General features: G+C 36.6%; 1 protein-coding gene and 1 non-coding gene across 9 annotated transcripts in view; both read left to right on the plus strand.

Moving 5' to 3' along the window:
• LOC105039012 (proteasome activator subunit 4) overlaps positions 1 to 18,035 on the plus strand; it is a 63,617-nt gene extending 45,582 nt beyond the window's left edge. For 5 of the 8 annotated variants that reach the window (XM_073242574.1, XM_073242587.1, XM_073242601.1 and 2 more), the window contains 9 exons: positions 387 to 668; positions 762 to 857; positions 14,501 to 14,679; positions 15,114 to 15,195; positions 15,674 to 15,798; positions 15,905 to 15,964; positions 16,052 to 16,144; positions 17,605 to 17,758; positions 17,925 to 18,035. In XM_073242574.1, coding sequence (XP_073098675.1) covers positions 387 to 668; positions 762 to 857; positions 14,501 to 14,679; positions 15,114 to 15,195; positions 15,674 to 15,798; positions 15,905 to 15,964; positions 16,052 to 16,144; positions 17,605 to 17,758; positions 17,925 to 17,966 — 1,113 coding nt within the window. In that variant the 3' untranslated portion in view covers positions 17,967 to 18,035. Of the gene's footprint in view, positions 1 to 386; positions 669 to 761; positions 858 to 14,500; positions 14,680 to 15,113; positions 15,200 to 15,673; positions 15,799 to 15,904; positions 15,965 to 16,051; positions 16,145 to 17,604; positions 17,759 to 17,924 lie in introns of those variants that run through there. The other 3 variants (XM_010914977.4, XR_012133905.1, XR_012133906.1) reach the window with 3 other exon arrangements.
• Positions 8,628 to 8,733, plus strand: LOC114913033 (small nucleolar RNA R71). Its single transcript, XR_003799062.2, has one exon. It is a non-coding gene; the product is annotated as a small nucleolar RNA R71 (small nucleolar RNA).
• Positions 18,036 to 18,488: the final 453 nt, after the last annotated feature.

Raw genomic sequence — 18,488 nt, forward strand, 5'->3', positions numbered from 1 at the left:
GCCCTTTGTATCTGCCCTCTTGTGTGGACTTTGACTCTTAGGCCTATATATCACTCAGATTGGTCCAGTTTGTTAGAACAATTTTGGAATGCAGTTTAATTGATTTTCTTGCCTAGGTAATGCTGGATGCAAGTCAAAAATGCTGAATGTATATCAATTATTAATGAAAGATGTTATCCCTTCTTGTCAGTAATATATATGAGTTACAATGTGTATCAGAGATTAAATCCATGGTTCTTGACCAAATATATATTCTTCACATATATTTTTGATGTTAAATGACTTCATCATGCTACAATTATTTGTCCCTTGGTAACGAATGGCTTGTTTTTAGTCTATTATTATGCTTCTGTCACTCTCTTCTAAGATTTATAAATGTGAGGCAGGTTAGAGAATCTATTGCTACGACGCTTGCTGTTGTATGTTCCAACAAGCGGCTTTTTGCAACACGGGGACATAGATGTTTACAAGAGGCAGAAGGGGACATTGACATGGTTGAGCCACAGAAGGAAAATTGGGCTAAGTTTCTAACAAAGAGAGCTTTTGAATTAGCTAGAAATATACAAAATGCAAAGCAATCTGACAAAATAGATTCGATGGTAGATTTGATTCATGAAAATGGGTTCGCAAGTTCAGAGGATGAAACAGATGTTAAGAGGATGGAAACGGTATTTCATTTAATTATGTTTCCTGAAATTGAAACCTCATGTTTTTAGCTGCTTCCATGAAAACTAATCTATTTTCCTTTTTTATTGCTGCAGATGTTCCATTTCATAATATCATCTTTGAAATCTGGAAGATCTTCTGTTTTGTTGGACATAGTTGTTGGACTCATTTATCCTGTTATTTCATTGCAGGTATTTAAACTTCAGCACAGTTTCAACTGACAATAAGAATTATAGTTTTCATAAACTACGTTTTCTTTTTCTTTTTTTTTGTCATGTTTTTAAGATTTTTTTAATCAGTTGGTATTGCTATGTTTCAATCAATTATTGCTTATAGGATTTTGGAGGACAAGATGTTGACTTATATAAGAGATTTCTTTCTATTACTTACTTTTTAAATTTAAATAGGGTCAAATTAAAAAAAAAATTCTCTATTTTTTTCTGACTTGAATTAAATATTAAATAATGGTAGACTGGAAATGAAAGTCCCTTTCTCGCATTCATTCTCTATTGCATTGGCATAAAAACAAAACAATATCTGATTCCTTGAAAATACTCTTTCACCTTGTTGGATAATATTGTTTCAGCACTGTATTTATTTATTTATTTTTCTGGGTTCTTAACAATGGCTTCAGGCTTAATTTTGAATGGCAGGATGTCATACATATTAAATTAAGTCTAGGACTGCATAACTTCAACTCCCTGATACATAGATACTACTAAAGGCTCATCATATCCTTGCCAGAGTTTAACTCCATCATATGGGCAGGAGCTACTGCACTGATATTGCATGAATACTTCTTAGATGTATCGGACATAGTTGGGTTCATTCAGTCAATTCCTTAGATGCACAAACACATGCACATAGATGATTACAAAGACATAAAGGATATGATTTTTTGTGAGCAGCAAGAAAGGGGATGGCTTTAATGCTCCTAGGGCTTCATTATACTAACTATTCCCTGCCTAGACACATGTTGGAGCATTGAAGTTGATAATTCATTCATTATTGTGTTCTGCATGTCTCAAAACATGTTTGAACAAAAATTTAAGTTCTCTTTATAGGTCCTGATGATGGATGAAGACAGATCATTCCATTATTGAAAGCCTGTCGACTTGGTCATTCGATGCAGAAGTACCATGTCTCTTAAACATAGTATTGGTTCTTTTTAAAATTATTTCGAGAAGATTTTGGAAATTGTAGGTCACGAGGAATGGTGTGAATTATAAATTTGGATGTCTTAACATGCATTTCCATTTGGTCTTTAATGATGGTTTCCCTTCCAAGAACAGGAATACCCATGAAAGAGGAATTTAGTAGATTTAGAATCATGCTCTTTTATCTTGGATCCAAACTTTGATTAAAGCATATGTGATGCGTGTCGTAGCACTCCAAAATTAACCCTACTCACTACTATGCAGATAGGATGAGTCGGGTCATATCCGCAGAGATCTTAGTTGATTATTTTGAAAATATAAAAAAAAATAATAAATTATAAAAAAAATTAAAAAAGAAGCATGAAAAATAAAATTACTTTTCATTAATCTAATAAAGAAGCATACATAAAGAAAAAAAATAAAATTGCGATACAAGACAATTAAACCAAGTTGATCTTCTTGCTGCGCCTGATGGTGGATGTGTCTCTTTGAATCTTTCATCTTCCTTCGTGCAGACAGCGACAGGATGGCTGGAAGGCTTGGTACAGAAACTCCAAGGAAGAAAGGTTGATGGAAGCGGATATGTAACAGAGAAAGGGTAGCGGCACTAGGATTAGAACCTCTCCTAGATTTGATGGGATGTGGAAAATGGATCTATGGAGGAATATGTTGTGCTAGGGTTAGTACCTCCCCTAAACTTATGAAGAAGAGGAAGAGGGAGAGAGAAAGAGAGAAGCTTGAAGAGAACTTAGGCGTTGGCTTGATTCCAAAAAGAGGGAAGCCTTGGGGTTCTATTTATAAAGTGAGGAGGTTAAGATTTCATGAAAAGAGAGATGGGAGTGTGAATAAGGACCCTTGGATCTTCATTATTGATTCTCCTTCATTGATCAATAAGTCGTGTTCACACTTAGTTCTATTTATCTTTTAATCTGGACCTTTGATTGGAGAGGTTGCTTCTTGATCCTTGATCTTTAAGTTGCGTTCACATTGAAATAAGAGCTCATTACTTGGTTCACTCAAATCTGAACCAATTTGAGTCTAAATTGAATCGTATGAACCCAAACTCCCAATTACCTGCAAAATAGATTAGATAGCATTAAATTCTTAATAAAATAATATTAATGATTACAATATTTAGTACTTCTAGCATCTTAAATTAAGTATTCATCACACCCTCCAATTTGAACTTTACTCATCTTCGAGTAAAATAGATACATTAGCATTGTACACCAAATTGTCTTTGAATTGAAAGTTATCCTAGACATTCCTAACTATAGTTGATATCCGGTTAGATCATTAAAGAAGTACTTCATTGGATTATCAATTCGATCCAATTAATAGTTGAGTATTAGCCATAAAATTTTTAGAGATCTTTCACCAACTTCCCACTCTACTCTTTAAGTCCTCAAACTTGATGTGAGCAAGGTTTATTGTCTTCTTACAATTTAGTCCCCTTTTTTTTTTTTTGAAGAAATATTTACATGTATAGTCAGTGGAATGTCCTAACCTCTTAAGCTTTCTAATTGACTCTTATAGCGAGCTTTAGGCCAATGACTCCCAAACCAGTTGGCTTTAGGACATTAGGTGTAAGGCATCCCTCAGGCTTACTAACTCAAGTCAAAAAGGCTATGAGTTAAAACTGACTATACAAGAGGTTTCTTCACATTCTCACCTTTTGACGTGAACAATAACGCTTACTTAGACAAAGGGGTCTGGTTACTTAGCGAGAAATGTTAAAAATCTTTTTTTTATTTTATCTCTCTTTTTTTCTTTTTGCATATCTCGACCTTTCCACCCATACCCCCATAAAGCAGATTCTTCATTGAGATGGTGGAAAAAGAGTTCTAGAATCACTTCAAAATTTAGTCTGATCTAAATTCTTCTATTAATTGGGTGTCCTTAATAATTTTTTTCTCGATATTTCTAAAATTATCTAAATCGTTAATCATTTATTGATTAGAATGTCTAGTTAACTTTAAATTGAGACAAAATTTAGATGCACAAAACTAATTATTTCTGACCATACTCGAGGACTTAATTAGTTATTCTTCCCCCCAACTTAATTTTTATTGTCCCCAATGGAAGAAGAGAATCATAACAAAGCAAAAATAGAGTGTAACAAAGAAGGACACCACCTGAGTTCGATGTGTGTAATGTTGATTAAGATGTCGTTCATTGCTGGGCTAGTGTGTTTTTGACTCCATTGATCATGGTGCTCCCCCCCAACTTGGCTAATTGTCCTTTTCAGAAATTTCTATAAAATAAAAAGAAACTGGATAGCTGAAAAATAAAATATTGGGTTGCCTTCCAACAAGTGCTAAGTTTAAGGTCTTCAGCCAGACCAAGCCAAAGTTCAATTGTAAACTGGATCTTGTAATTCAATTGAGTCAACTTGCTCGCCATCTTTAATTTCATCCACATAATGTTTCAATCGTTGGCCATTTATTTTGAAGGTGTTTCTCTGTTTAGGATCTTTGATTTCAATTGCTCCATGAGAGAACATCTGAGTTACGACATATGGTCCATCCCAACGTGAACGGAGTTTTCCAGGGAATAGTCGCAACCTCGAATTATAAAGCCACATTTTTTGATTAGGTTCGAACATTTTTCGTGAAATGTATTTATCATGATAAGCCTTAGTTCGAGCCTTATAAATTTGTGAACTCTCATATGCTTCATTACGTAGCTCTTTTAATTCATTCAATTGTAGTCTCCTATTACTAGCATTTTTCATGTCGAAATTGAATTGCTTTATGACCCAAAATGTGCGGTGTTCTAGCTCTATCGGCAGATGGCAGGCTTTTCCAAAAACGAGTCGGTAAGGAGATATTCCTATCGGGGTCCTGTATGCAGTATGGTAGGCCCATAATGCATCGTCTAATCGTCCAGATTAATCTTTTCGATCAGGCCTAACCGTCTTCTCAAGAATTCGTTTGATCTCCCTATTGGAGACTTCCACTTGGCCACTAGTTTGGGGGTGATATGGTGTGATAACTTTGTGAGTGATTCCATATTTCTTCATTAAACTTTCAAAGTGCCTATTCGTGAAGTATGTACCTCCATCACTAATAATGACTCTTGGGCAACCAAATCGACTTAAGATATTCTGTTGGATGAATTTGATTATCACCTTGTGATCATTCATTCTGATTGCCATAGCCTCAACCCATTTAGATACGTAATCTACCGCAACCAAAATATATTCATATCCATAGGATGGAGGAAAGGGGCTCATAAAATCGATTCCCCAAACATCAAAAACTTCTACGACTAAGATGGGAGATAGGGGCATCATGTTTTTTCTAGAAGGATTACTCGTTGCTAACAGCGCAAGCACTCAAGACAAAATTTATGTGCATCTTTAAATAATGTCGGTCAGTAAAATCCACTTTGTAATACTTTTGCGGTTGTTTTCTTTTCACTGAAATGTCCCCCGCATGCATGAGAGTGACAAAAGGTAAGTATACTTTGATACTCACCCTCAGGGACAGCACCGAATCACTTGGTCAGGGCAATGTTTGAACAATTCGGGTTCCTCCCAATAATAATGTTTGACCTGTGAGAAGAATCGATCCTTCTCCTGTTTTGTCCAATGGAGAGGAACTTGCCCTGTTGCCAAGTAGTTAATGATGTGGGCAAACCATGGGATTTGGTTAGAGGATGTTGCAAAAAATTGTTCGTCAGAAAATTTCTTCTTGACTTCATCTGTACCCATCGTATGATCAACTAAGATTCTAGAAATATGATCAGCGACCACATTTTTGGAACCCTTCTTGTCTCGGATTTCTAGATCAAATTCTTGAAGTAGAAGGATCCATTTGATCAATCGTGGTTTAGTATCTTTTTTTGAGAGCAGATGTTTCAAAGCCGCGTGATCAGAATATACTAGAACCTTAGACCCTAACAGATATGAACGAAATTTATCAAGGGCAAATACCACCGCTAGTAACTCTTTTTCTATCGTAGTGTAGTTCAATTGAGCATCAGATAGAGTTTTGCTAGCGTAATAGATCACATGTGGCTCCTTATTGATTCTTTGACCTAAGATGGCCCCTATTGCAAAATCGGAAGCATCACACATGATTTCAAATGGGAAGGATCAATCAGGAGGTTTTATTATGGATGCTGTTGTCAGGGCTATTCATAACGTGTAGAAAGCTTGTAGACTTCTTCATTAAAGATAAATAGTGTATCCTTGGCCAGCAGATTGCACAAGGATCTCGATATTTTGTTAAAATTTTTAATGAAGCGTCTGTAAAATCCAGCGTGACCTAAGAAAGATCGTATTTGTCGAACCGAAGTGGGAGGTGGTAGTTCGAAGATGACCTTAATTTTTGCTTTATCTATCTCAATCTCCTTTTCGAAAATAATATGTCCCAATACGATTCCTTCCCGAACCATGAAATGGCTCTTTTCTCAACTTAAAACCAAATTTGTCTCCGTGCTGCGCTTAAGGACTTTGGAGAGGTTATGAAGACAATCCTCAAAAGTGATTTCAAATACGAAGAAATCATCCACAAATACTTCGAGATATTTATCCACCATATCCGAAAAAATGGCCAAAATGCACCGTTGAAATGTAGCGGGTGCATTGCAGAGTCCGAACGGCATACGTCGAAAAGCGAAAATGCCGTAGGGGCAAGTGAAGGTGGTCTTCTCTTGGTCATCCGAAAATACAGGTATCTGATTGTACCCCGAATAACCATCTAGGAAACAAAAAAAATATTGACTTGCCAGTCGTTCTAGGATTTGATCGACGAAGGGTAATGAAAAATGATCCTTTCTAGTAACGGCATTGAGTTTCCTATAGTCAATGCACACTCGCCAACTAGATGGTGTGCGAGTGGGAAGCAATTCACCTTTTTTATTTTCCACCACAGTAATACCTACTTTTTTAGGTACTAGAGTAGGGCTGACTCATTTACTATCGGATATGGGATAGATGATTCTATCGTCTAACCATTTTACCACCTCTTTCTTCACTACTTCCTGCATATCACAGTCGTCCACTCCAAAGTACGTCAAATGGGTATCTCGAAAATCATGTGCAAAATTATTGATGTTGCTTCCTCTATAATATCTTCGAATGTATTTATCTTGAAGCAACTATCCATTGATGGTCCCTAGGATGCACTAAACACATTTAATCTCAGTTTCTTATTCCCAAATGATACGTCCATGACTCCTGTCCTACAATTGATGCACGCATTTGCCGTAGCTAGGAAGGGTCTGTCTAAGATAATGGGAATTTGCCTTGGATTGCCGCTCAGTTCCATGTCAAGGACTAAAAAATTAACTGAAAAATAGAACTCATCTACCTTGACCAAAACATCCTCGATCATCCCACGTGATGTCTTAATTGATCTATTAGCGAACTGTAGAGTGACTGATGTGGGTTTCAATTCTCCGAATTCAAAAAGTTCATAAATCGAGCTAGGTAAAAGGTTCACACTCGCCCTTAGATCTAGGAGAGCTTGTTCGATGTGAAGGTCTCCTATAATACAAGAAATGGTAGGGGTACCTGGATCTTTAAGCTTTGGAGGGGTAGCGTGCTAGAATACAGAGCTAGCTTGTTTGGTGAGGCATATTTTCTTCGGGAGTTGTGATCGAGATTTACGTTTCTGAGTGCACAATTCCTTCAAAAATTTTGTGTAAGCTGGGACCTGTTTGATTGCATCTAGAAGGGGGAGATTAATTTGGACTTGCTTAAATAATTCCAACATCTCATCAAGTCTTCCTCCTTTCTTATCCATAAGAGTGGGGGCTTTTAGGGCACTCGAAAATGGGGCTTTAGGCAAGTAAGGTGATTCCGGTGCAGTTAGTCCCTTTTCTACTTTTGTGTCCTCTTTGCTCTTAGGTGATTTGGGTTTAGTCAGAGGTCTAGGGTCGGTCTCATTGATTTTACTCGTGTGTTCAATGACCTTCCCACTTTTGAGAGTCATGATTGATTTGGCGTGTTTAGAAAAGGTATCTGGAGTATTGGAGCTCTCAACCATGAATTGTCCCCTCGGATTGCTCTCAGATTGGCTAGGTAATTTTCCTTCTCTCCTACTGACTGCGGTTGCTAGTTGACCTATTTGGGTCTCTAGCTTAGCAATAGATTGCGTGTGGGAGTTAAGGGTCTAGGTGTTGACTTCTAATCGTTCTAGCGCTTTTAGAATCTTATCCTCAAAAGCTGAGCTGTGACTAGTGATAGATGGTTGAGGAGTATTTTGAAACTGGTGGTATGGTCCATGCCTATATATCGGATCCTGATAATTTGGTCTAGGTGCAGCAGGGCCAACCACTGGCTGTGATCTCTAGAAAAAATTTGGGTGGTTTCTCCGGTCGGGATTATAAGTGTTCGAATATGGATCATTTCCTGATCTACGAGTTTGTTAAGCTTGAGCTTGCTAGACCTGCTCATGCACAAATTCAGGACATTGAGGTGCGGTTGGACATTCACTAACAAAATGGGTTAGGCTTGCACACAATGCACAAACATCTTGCACTGGATTAGGTAGAAGCGAAGAGTGTCCGATATTCAGAAGACAGTCTAATTTTTGGGACAACTCATCTACCTTACTGTGGATATCCATAACATTTTCAATCTGATAGATTCCACTTCTTTTCTGTTGAGACATAGGTTGTTCTCTAGAGGTGGCAGACATGTGATGTAGGGAGTTCTCACTAAGTGTTTCAAAAAGCTGCCAAGCCTCGTCCTCACTCTTTAGCATGAATATCCCACCACACGATGCATCGATCATTTGTCGGTGTTTCTTCGATAGACCATCGTAGAAACACTGAACAAGTTGCCATTTGGGGACAGCATGGTAGGGGCATTTACGAATAAGATCTCTTAATCTTTTCCATGTCTCATGAAAAAGTTCACCATCCAATTGGAAAAAACTAGTGATGGCTTTTCTAATTTGATTCGCTTTTCCAATTGGAAAGTATTTTTTGAGGAATTCTCTCTGAAGATGATCTCAAGTTGAAATGATTATGGAATCTAGGGAGTTTAACCAATGCTTGGCTTTGTCCTTAAGTGAAAAAGGGAACAGTTTCAACCTGAGGGCATCATTAGAGAAGTTTTGGATTTTTACTGTGGAGTATATCTCAAGAAATTCGTCCAAGTGTTTATACGGATCCTCATTCGTCAGTCCATAGAATGATGGAAGCATTTGAATAATGCTGGATTTGATTTCGTATTGTGCCGCCTCCACAAGAGGAGGCTGGATACATGATGAGTAAGTGTAAGATGAGGGAGTAAAATACTCTCTCAATTGTCGTGGTGGGTCAGTCTCTTGTTTTGGATCCATGGTTTTGATTTGGTTTATTCGAATCATTTTTTCTAGCTCTAGGTCTAATGGGTGTAAATCAGGTTGTAATGATCGGGATCCTAACATGCACCCAAAAGATCTTACCGAGTTTTAATTTCAACAAGTTTTTTTTTTTTTTGAAAGAGAAGAGGAGAGTAGGAGGGAAAAGAATTCTAAAGAAGAGAATCTAAAGAGTTCTAATGCTAAGAAGATAGAGAAAAATTAATTAGATTTGATATTTTTAGTCAACAATCAAGTGGTTCAATCAATCCTATGTATGGATTATCCTAGATCTAGACAGCTCCTAACTGCTAAGGTCACCTTCAAGTAATCCAAGTAGCAGACTAGCCGCTCAACTGGCCAGGTAAGTGTAAGGTTGGTGGGGGTCCCCCGTTGCTTTCCTTAGACACCAACTGTGTTGGCCAGGTTAGCTAACGGAACCAATTAATAAACCACCTTCCTTCAGGACGTAATCCCTGAACCATTTTCCTAGACACCAGTTAAACTGACTAACCTGATCCCGATCTAACTTTTAGGGTTCCTTGTCCTACTGAGCTCGAGGATCCTTAAGAGTCAACGTCTAATCGATTTTAAATTAGAAGTTTAGGTCAATGTAATTGCAAGGTGGTGATTTGTGGGCCAAGAAAGGGTGATGAAATTCCCACCTTATGTTGATTAGGGTTTTGCCCTTAAGATTTTTTTTTTTATGAAAATATGCAATGCAAAAAGAAAAGATGTCCAAACATGTTAAGTGGATTTTAAAATTTAATTGATTTATTTATATTAGTTAAGTATGATGTATTATCGTTGTATTCCTTTTATATTATGTTATCTTTTAGCAAGAAGAAATAAAAAGTAAGTTTTTAAATTAGGTTAATTAGATATTAGAAGATCAAGTGAATCTAACTAAATGAAAAGTAAATCATACTAAGATTAAAAGGCAAGTAGGTATTCTACAAATAAAGCAATAAATCAAATCTATTTTTAGGATAATAAATTATTCTAAGCTATAGAAAGCAGTAAATCACTAGGAATAATAGGCAATAATAAATAAGGTAACTACTTAATTATGTAAATAAGGTAATTTCACAGTTAAGAATAAAAGGTAACTACGTAATTCAAATAAAAGGCTAAGAATCTAATCTACTTATGAAGTAGAAAATCATTAATTATATAAAATAGTAAATTATTCTAATATATAGAAAGCAGTAAATTGCTAGGTTATAGAAAGTAGAAAATATTTCTATGCATGCAAATAAAGAAATCTAAATATAAAATAGTAAATCTACCATATACGAAGAGTAATATGAGGCAGAAATTTTGAAAAAAAATACATAAAAGGCAATCAAGCAATCTAAAGTAAGAAATAAAAATCTAGAAAGTAGTAAAATATATATATTTTTATTTTATAGATTTTTTTTTCAAAACAATTGCACCAAAATCTCCGACAATGGCGGCAAAATTTGATGCGTGTCGTAGCACACCAAAATTAACTCTACTCACTGCATGTAGATAGGGTGAGTCGGGATCGTATCCACAGAGATTTTAGTTGATTATTTTGAAAATGCAAAAGAAAAAAAATAATAAATTGTAAAAAAAAACTAAAAAAAAAGCATGAAAAATAAAATTACTCTTCATTAATTTAATAAAGAAGCATACATAAAGAAAAGTAAAATTGCGATACAAGACAACTAAACCAAGTTGATCTTCTTGCTGCGCCCGATGGTGGATGTGTCTCCTTGAATCTTTCGTCTTCCTCTATGCAGACAGCGATAGGATGGCTGGAAGGCTTGGTACAGAAACTCCAAGGAAGAAAGGTTGATGGAAGCGGATATGTAACAGAAAAAGGATAGCAGCACTAGGATTAGAACTTCTCCTAAATTTGATGGGATGTGGAAAAGGGATCTATGGAGGAATATGTTGTGCTAGGTTTAGTACCTCCCCTAGACTTATGAAGAAGAGGAAGAGGAAGAGAGAAAGAGAGAAGCTTGAAGAGAACTTAGGTGTTGGCTTGATTCCAAAAAGAGGGAGGCCTTGGGGTTCTATTTACAGAGTGAGGAGGCTAAGATTTCATGAAAAGAGAGATGGGAGTGTGAATAAAGACCCTTGGATCTTCATATTGATTCTCCTCCATTGTTCAATAAGTTATGTTCACACTTTGTTCCATTTATCTTTTAATCTGGATCTTTGATTGGAGAGGTTGCTTCTTGACCCTTGATTTTTAAGTTACGTTCACACTGAAATAAGAGCTGATTGCTTGGTTCACTCAAATCTGAATCAATTTGAGTCCAAATTGAATCGTATAAACCCAAACTCCCAATTACCTGTAAAATAGACTAGATAGCATTAAATTCTTGATAAAATAACATTAATGATTACAATATTTAATGCCTCTAGCATCCTAAATTAAGTATTCATCAATATGCAACCAAGCTCCATCAGTGGGAAAGGTTATGGAAAGAGAGGCTTTTAGGCTTTTCCTCATTTAAAATACCAGAAGGCATATGATTATGGGATAAAAACTTGTTAGTATAGCCTCAATGTTATGTCTTATGGGTGTTTGCTCAAGAAAATGCAGTGTTTTTGCTGTCTGCTTCATTTTGTTCATTTTATTCTTGTGTGTAAAGAAGTTTGTGGACTAAGTTAGCAGATCTTTATTTACTTGCATTATAAGGTTGCGTCATTATAAGCTTGCCATCTTTCTTGTGTAACATTATAATTTGTGCATTAATCTAGAAATTGACTTCATCATGAATGGATTTGAATGTATTAAATAATTATCTTTCATTGGTTGTTAGATGCTTCTATTTCATTTGAAGCAGTAGTTTAACTTTAACTGGTTGCAATACATAAATTTGAATTGTTGAAGAACAAAGTTGCTCTATATTATCCATTTATAATAAATGTTTTTCCAAGCCCATGTCCCTTGTATGACCCTGAAGACAAACCTGGAGTAAGATGTTTCAACTTTTCAAGTGGATGATGCCCCAAAGAGTGGTATTCACATTTATATTAGCATGCAGATTTGGTGTAACTAGTTCTTGTCTAACCTTAACTATGATAAGGGTCCTTCAACTCTGCATCTGCTATAAGATGTGTCCTCTTCATCATGAAGACATAAGATACATGGCATGTGGGAAAGGTGTTAAAAAAAATATTTTAAGGTCTTGATCAACTTGTTATTGAAGGAAAAAGGATGAGAAGAAATTTGGATTTCTAAACTTGGAAAAAGCTACTAATACCAGCAATTTTGGTATATCACCAGTCTGCTAAAATCATGCATGAAAGCAGGAAATGGTCCAAGGGAAGGGAGCAGATGATAGGAGACAGTTTACCTAAATGTGTTAGCTGGGTAGCCCATAGATGGCTTGTGTCTAACATGAGAAGACGACTTTCATCAATCTTGGAGTGCAATGTTCTGTTTATAATATTATTATTTCTTCACTTTAGAGACTTGCCTGACAAGCATCAATTAGATATTGCTGCTAGATCTGATTGATTGTGACAAAAGAGCTCATGTAGGCAGCCACATGTATCTATTTTTTATACAGAATGCCTATATTGCATACAATGGTCTTTGCAGCCCTTGTCACAACTAACACTTACATCACAACCATTCGCACGACCACCATGGGTGCTATGCCTGGTTCCTGATTGAATACCTGTGGCCATTAGATGTAAAAGAGATTCTTTTACTTGAATGTGTTGCCGCATTTTATACAGATTGTAATTCTCAATCATATAACTCATAGATGCATTTCACTACTTGAAAGAATAGGTTGGACTCTGATAATGTGCTTTAAGCTTCCCCAAGCTCTTGTTGTTTTGAGTCTTGTTAGGAACTGAAAGATTGAGCACCTGAAACAACATCCACCAATGTAGCAGAATATTCCATGAGTTCTGCTTGATGGATGATATGAGCGTTTCTGATAAGAACCATAGAGATCATCAGGTTCATGCTGAAGAAAACCATTTTAGCATATCCCAGATCTTTTTAGCTGTTTTAAGGAAAATAATATTGGTATTAACATGAGGCTATATTCCATTCCAAATTGGACACTTTCACTTGGAGGACGAGCAATCAGATATTTTTCATTCCCTTCACCGGTAAAAGAATTGACCATTGTTGCTTGTTTACTTAAGTTGAAGAGTTAGACAGCACTATTGTGTCCTAAGTCATTCTAGAAGGAGTACATGCAGAAGTCTATTCAGCAAATAAATAGCCACCTGTTTCTTTATTTTTGAACCATGCATTTCCATAACATCATCAAGCATACTGCTTAAGTGGACATGATGTTCGAGCCTTTGAGCTTAGAGGAGCATAGCTGACCACTGTCAGGAATACGTGTACACACACTTATCTTCATGGCTGCCTCTGCTTGTATAGTTGAAAATGAAGGAATGTTCTTTGATGCCATGAGCCTCACACATGAACATAGTTTGGGAAAGAAAAAGGAAAATGAAGTGAAGAGTTTTTCCAGATCGGGCTGACCAGAAAAAGATTTACATACTTAAGATGTATTCTGCTATTGGTTCATGATTTCTCTGATACCTTGCGAGAGTTCAAGGACTCAACAATATGGGGTAAAAGGATTTGACAATGTTCTTTAAAAGGATTTGAAACTTAATGATCTTCAAGGCTAAAGTCAGCCATATGTATCTAATCAGTCCTACGGGTATGTGATGAGGTTTTCTTCCATAGAGGACATAAAAGAACAGTCCGCAAGAGGACAAAGGTAAAGAAAGATGGGCTGAATGATAGATTGTGATAGAAGGTAGAAGAGGAACGAAGGGGAAAAAAGAAATAAAGGAGTGAGGATAGGCAGGGTATGTTCTGGTCAGTGGCAGAAAATTTTCTCTTCATTTGCAATACTAGGATAGAAGCACTTTTGAGGCCAAATGATCAATATGCCCCTTTTTGCCTGGTGAAAAATTTTGCTACACGTCGTTAAATCACTCAAAAATTCATATGCCAACGTCTGGTTGCACAAGATCCAGTACAAGCCCAGAGACCCTTAAAAGAGGAATAAAATATCATTATCCATTATTAACGACTTATATTCTCCCACAGTTATAGCCAAGAACCAATCAGCAATACCTGATACCTCAAGATATTTCAGCATAGTGTCAGACTTGATGGCATAATGCTTTACTTTGATTTTAAAAGAAGCCATCATTCCTTATTGCATGAACAAGCTGCGCATATTTATTACAAGTTACAATCACATATTGGAGATGTCGAACTTGAATTTACTCTTTTATAAGCTTAAATGCAATTTGCTCTCTATTCTTTTTGAGTCCTTGGTTGCTAAAAGTTATGTTGCATGATACATCATTGCTTGGTACCTATTCCACGAGGTTGCTATCATGTGTTTACAGGAAATGTCAAATAAAGACCTGTCAACATTAGCTAAGACTGCTTTTGGATTACTAAAATGGAGGATATTACCTCGGCCGTTCTTAGAAAATGCTGTCTTAGTGATCCTTTCTTCAGTCAATGATCCTAATTGGCGAACCAGATCTGCAGCTCTCACATATCTTTATACGTTTATGTACAGGTTTGAAGTTTTTTCCTCAAACCATCTGAAATTATTTTATTTGTGTGTGTAATGTTTACTATTGTTTTCGGTTCCATTCTGAGACTCTTGTAGATATGGCCTTGTAACACATCAATCTCTTTCACTAAAAGCTTTTAGTTGTCAATTGTGTTTTTGAAAAAATATTTTAAGTGAATATTTATGCCTACTCCAGTTTTTATTAACTGTGCCTCTAATTTCTAATTTTCTATATCCTTGTACAGCATAATATATGCTTGTTGAGATGTGCCTATTGTGTCTGTAGCAGTTTCACATTTCATGGTCAGCTTGACTGGCCTTTTTAGATCAGAGTCCTTAACCATTATTGTGTTTGTTTTCTAAAGGTGGATCCTATATACAAAGAAGACCAATTACCTTGCTGTTAAGGCAATGAATTGTTTTGGCTTTTGTAACAGGCACACATTCATTCTCTCAGCTTCCGAGAAATTAGAAATCTGGAAAAGTATCGAGAAGCTACTTGTTGACAACCAAGTTGAGGCAAGTCCATGTATCTGATTTTAAAATTAACATATTAGTGCCTTCTTATAGGAAAACACCGCCTTTAGAAATTTATTAAGTGTGATTGGTCTTTAATCTCCTGTTGTCCTCAATTCTCAAATAGAAAGACGGCAACATGTTTTTATGGATGAGATGTTTAAGACATTGATGTTCTTTTTGATGACTATTGCATATAAGGCCTTATGGTTGATAAAGCAACGCATATAAATTCGATATTGTAGTCATCTTTTGCACTACTAATCTATAGACTACCTGCTTTTGTGATCCTATATTTTACATTGTTCCATGTACAAGAAAGAATGATTTGGTGAACTTGGCACTTTTGGAAGAGATGAGCTTGCATGCTTCTTTGATCCAAGAGAAACTTCTATTTTCTGTTGATTTAGTTATTTGATTGTTTTAAAAACAATTTTGCCTCTTACTGTGATTTGACTTTCCTAATCCTATATAAGTTTAGATTAGGGAGCATGCTGCCAGGGTTCTTGCAAGCTTAATGAAGGGTGGAGATGAAGATTTGTCAAGGACTTTTCGTGACCAATCATTTGCAGAAGCACAATCAATTCTCAGGAAACGAAAGCAAAGGTCTTGATCTTGCTTTTAAAGAACATTTGATTTTACGAGTCTGAGCTTTCCAATTTCGCTGTAACTTGATGCGGATTACAGACAGGACAAAATTTCATGATTGTAGATTTTTGTACAAAGAAGCATACCAGCTGCATGCTAACATTTATGTGGTTCAACTGCTACAGTAAAAACATATGTGGATTTATGCATTCAATTTCATTAAATCCCTATATTGTTTGACACTGAGCTGACTTAAAGGTTGTAACTGCAGAAATTTGGTTTCTGGTCAATCTATAGCTACCACACATGGGGCTGTCCTTGCTTTGGCTGCTTCTGTTCTTTCTGTTCCCTATGACATGCCCAGGTATGTGTTTCAGACAAGGTGCCTGCCATCCTTTTCAGGCTACCTTTCTCATGGAAGTATTATGTGTTAGAAGTTAGAACTATCCTTATGCAGGGCCAGACTGGTGGCTCTAATGAAAATAACATTGGCAAAACATAAGTTCTTTTCATTGTCAGTCTCACTTTGTTCAGTCTGCTCAACTAGATTCAATTCCAAACAGTTGCATGAAGATAGGGGTTCTTGTTGTTGTTAGTGTCATGCTAAACTAGATTCAAGCCCACACATCATGAGGATCAGTAAAGACTGCTACTCCAGCCACAGTGCTAATTTGAATTTCATTCACATACACAATGGGTACTCTATGGATTGTTTTCCCAATTGTGGCTGCATTATCTAATTTGATTAATTATTTGATAATAGAAAGTTAACAGTTTGAAGTTTAAACTAATGATTTAAATCATGTGGAATGGAGGTGTCCTTGTTTCTCTACGGAAGCCCCATCCCAATGGCTCTCTCGGTGAAACATCCTAGTAGATACCCTCCATTTCTCTCCCTTTCTTTTTTTTTTTTCTTTGTTTCTATTATTCTCTTTCCTCTTTCCCCTTCTATCCTTCCTTTCTTTTTCATTTTCGTTCATCTTGTTTCTTCACCCTTCTTTTTTTTTTTCTTTTCCTTTTTCTTCTTTCTTTCCTTTAATTTTTCTTCTTCTTTCTTTCTTTTCTTCTTTCTTTCCTTCATTTCTTTCTTTTTCTTCTTCATTCCTTTGTTTCATTTCTTTTTCTTCTTCTTTCTTTTCCTTTTTCCTTCTTTCCTTCCTTTCTTTTTCATCTTCCTTCCTTTCTTTTACTTTTCTTTCTCTTTCCTTCTTTTCTTTTTTTTCCCCTTTTCTTCTTATTTCCTTCCTTTCTTTTTTTCTCTTTCTTCTTCTTCTCTCATGTGGATGGGTTTCAGGGCTCTGCCCCCATCCCAGTTCCATTCTTATAGGAAAAGGATGGAATGGCTGACAACCCGGCATGCTGGGACATAAAAAGACCCTTGTTCAAACCAATTCCATGAAACAAGATTTCATGTATCCTGTCATCTCAATAAGAACTGGTGGTGATGGCAAAGAGGCAGGAGGTTAAGAAATTATATTAATGATGGAAATTGGGAAATGTTGCAGAGTTTTCTAATCTTTACTAGGTGCTCAAAGCGGTTTTGAATCAGATATTGTTCTGATGCCATCTTTGTCAGACTGGTGCATTCTTCACCACCATCCACTTCCCAAAAAAAAAAAAAGCCCTAGCCAACAAAATCGTAAGAAATTCTTGAAACATGTATGGAAATAGAGTTGCCCTCGATTTATATCATTGACTCTTTTTCATTGCAATGTCAAGGATATCCTATTAGTCCTTTTTTCGGAAAAAGTTGCATCACAGTTATATTTATGCTTTTTTGATGATAATGAAGATGAGCTATGTTCTAATTCGATACTTGTGCAGCTGGCTTCCGGATCATGTAACATTGCTTGCTCGGTTCATTGGGGAGCCTTCTCCAGTCAGATCCACGGTTACAAAAGTAGTTGCAGAGTTCCGCCGTACTCATGCAGATACTTGGTGCATCCACAAGGATGCTTTTACTGAAGAGCAACTGGAGGCAAGCAGATTTAGTTTTATTTATATTACCACCCCCCACACACCACCCCACACCACACCCACACCCCCCCCAACCCCACGCACACAGATGATGGTAAATACAGTACACACACAGACACACATATATACGTATATTGCTCTAATTTTAGACGATGGTAAATTTGCAGGTTCTTGCAGACACGTCATCTTCTTTTTCATACTTTGCTTAATTTTATTGTAGGCGGTAAAAGTTACATTGCAAATTGTTATTAAATGGAAAAGAGAGATCAATATCATTATCTTGTCATAGTCTACAGAATAAAGCTTTCTGTTGTTATGCTGTCTTACAGACTAAAGATCCTGTACCAATAACTCATTTCAATTAAGTGATCTTGTCTTACCAAAAAAAAAAAAAATTTAAGTGATCTTGAGTTCTGCCACTCTTTTTTACGCAATGGGATTCATCAAATCATCAGATTAAGTCCCACAAAACGCCGTCTCAACTGAAAATGCTGCAATCCCCTTTTCAGCGTTTCCACCCCAAGTCTCTTCTTCACCATCGTCCTCGCCTTTCTTATGCATCTTGCTATCCTGCTGCTCTGCTGCATCACCACTGCAGGTGCCCCCGGTGCACAAGCTCTGGTTCCATCTTGATCCCTCACCATCATTAATATAGGTTGTCCCACCGTATCCAGCCTCACCCACTATCAGGCGCGTGCGCACATACCGCCAAGGCTGTCTGATGGCTCTCT

This window comes from Elaeis guineensis, chromosome 1, assembly GCF_000442705.2.
Source record: "Elaeis guineensis isolate ETL-2024a chromosome 1, EG11, whole genome shotgun sequence".
In the NCBI taxonomy this organism is placed as follows: Eukaryota; Viridiplantae; Streptophyta; class Magnoliopsida; order Arecales; family Arecaceae; genus Elaeis; species Elaeis guineensis.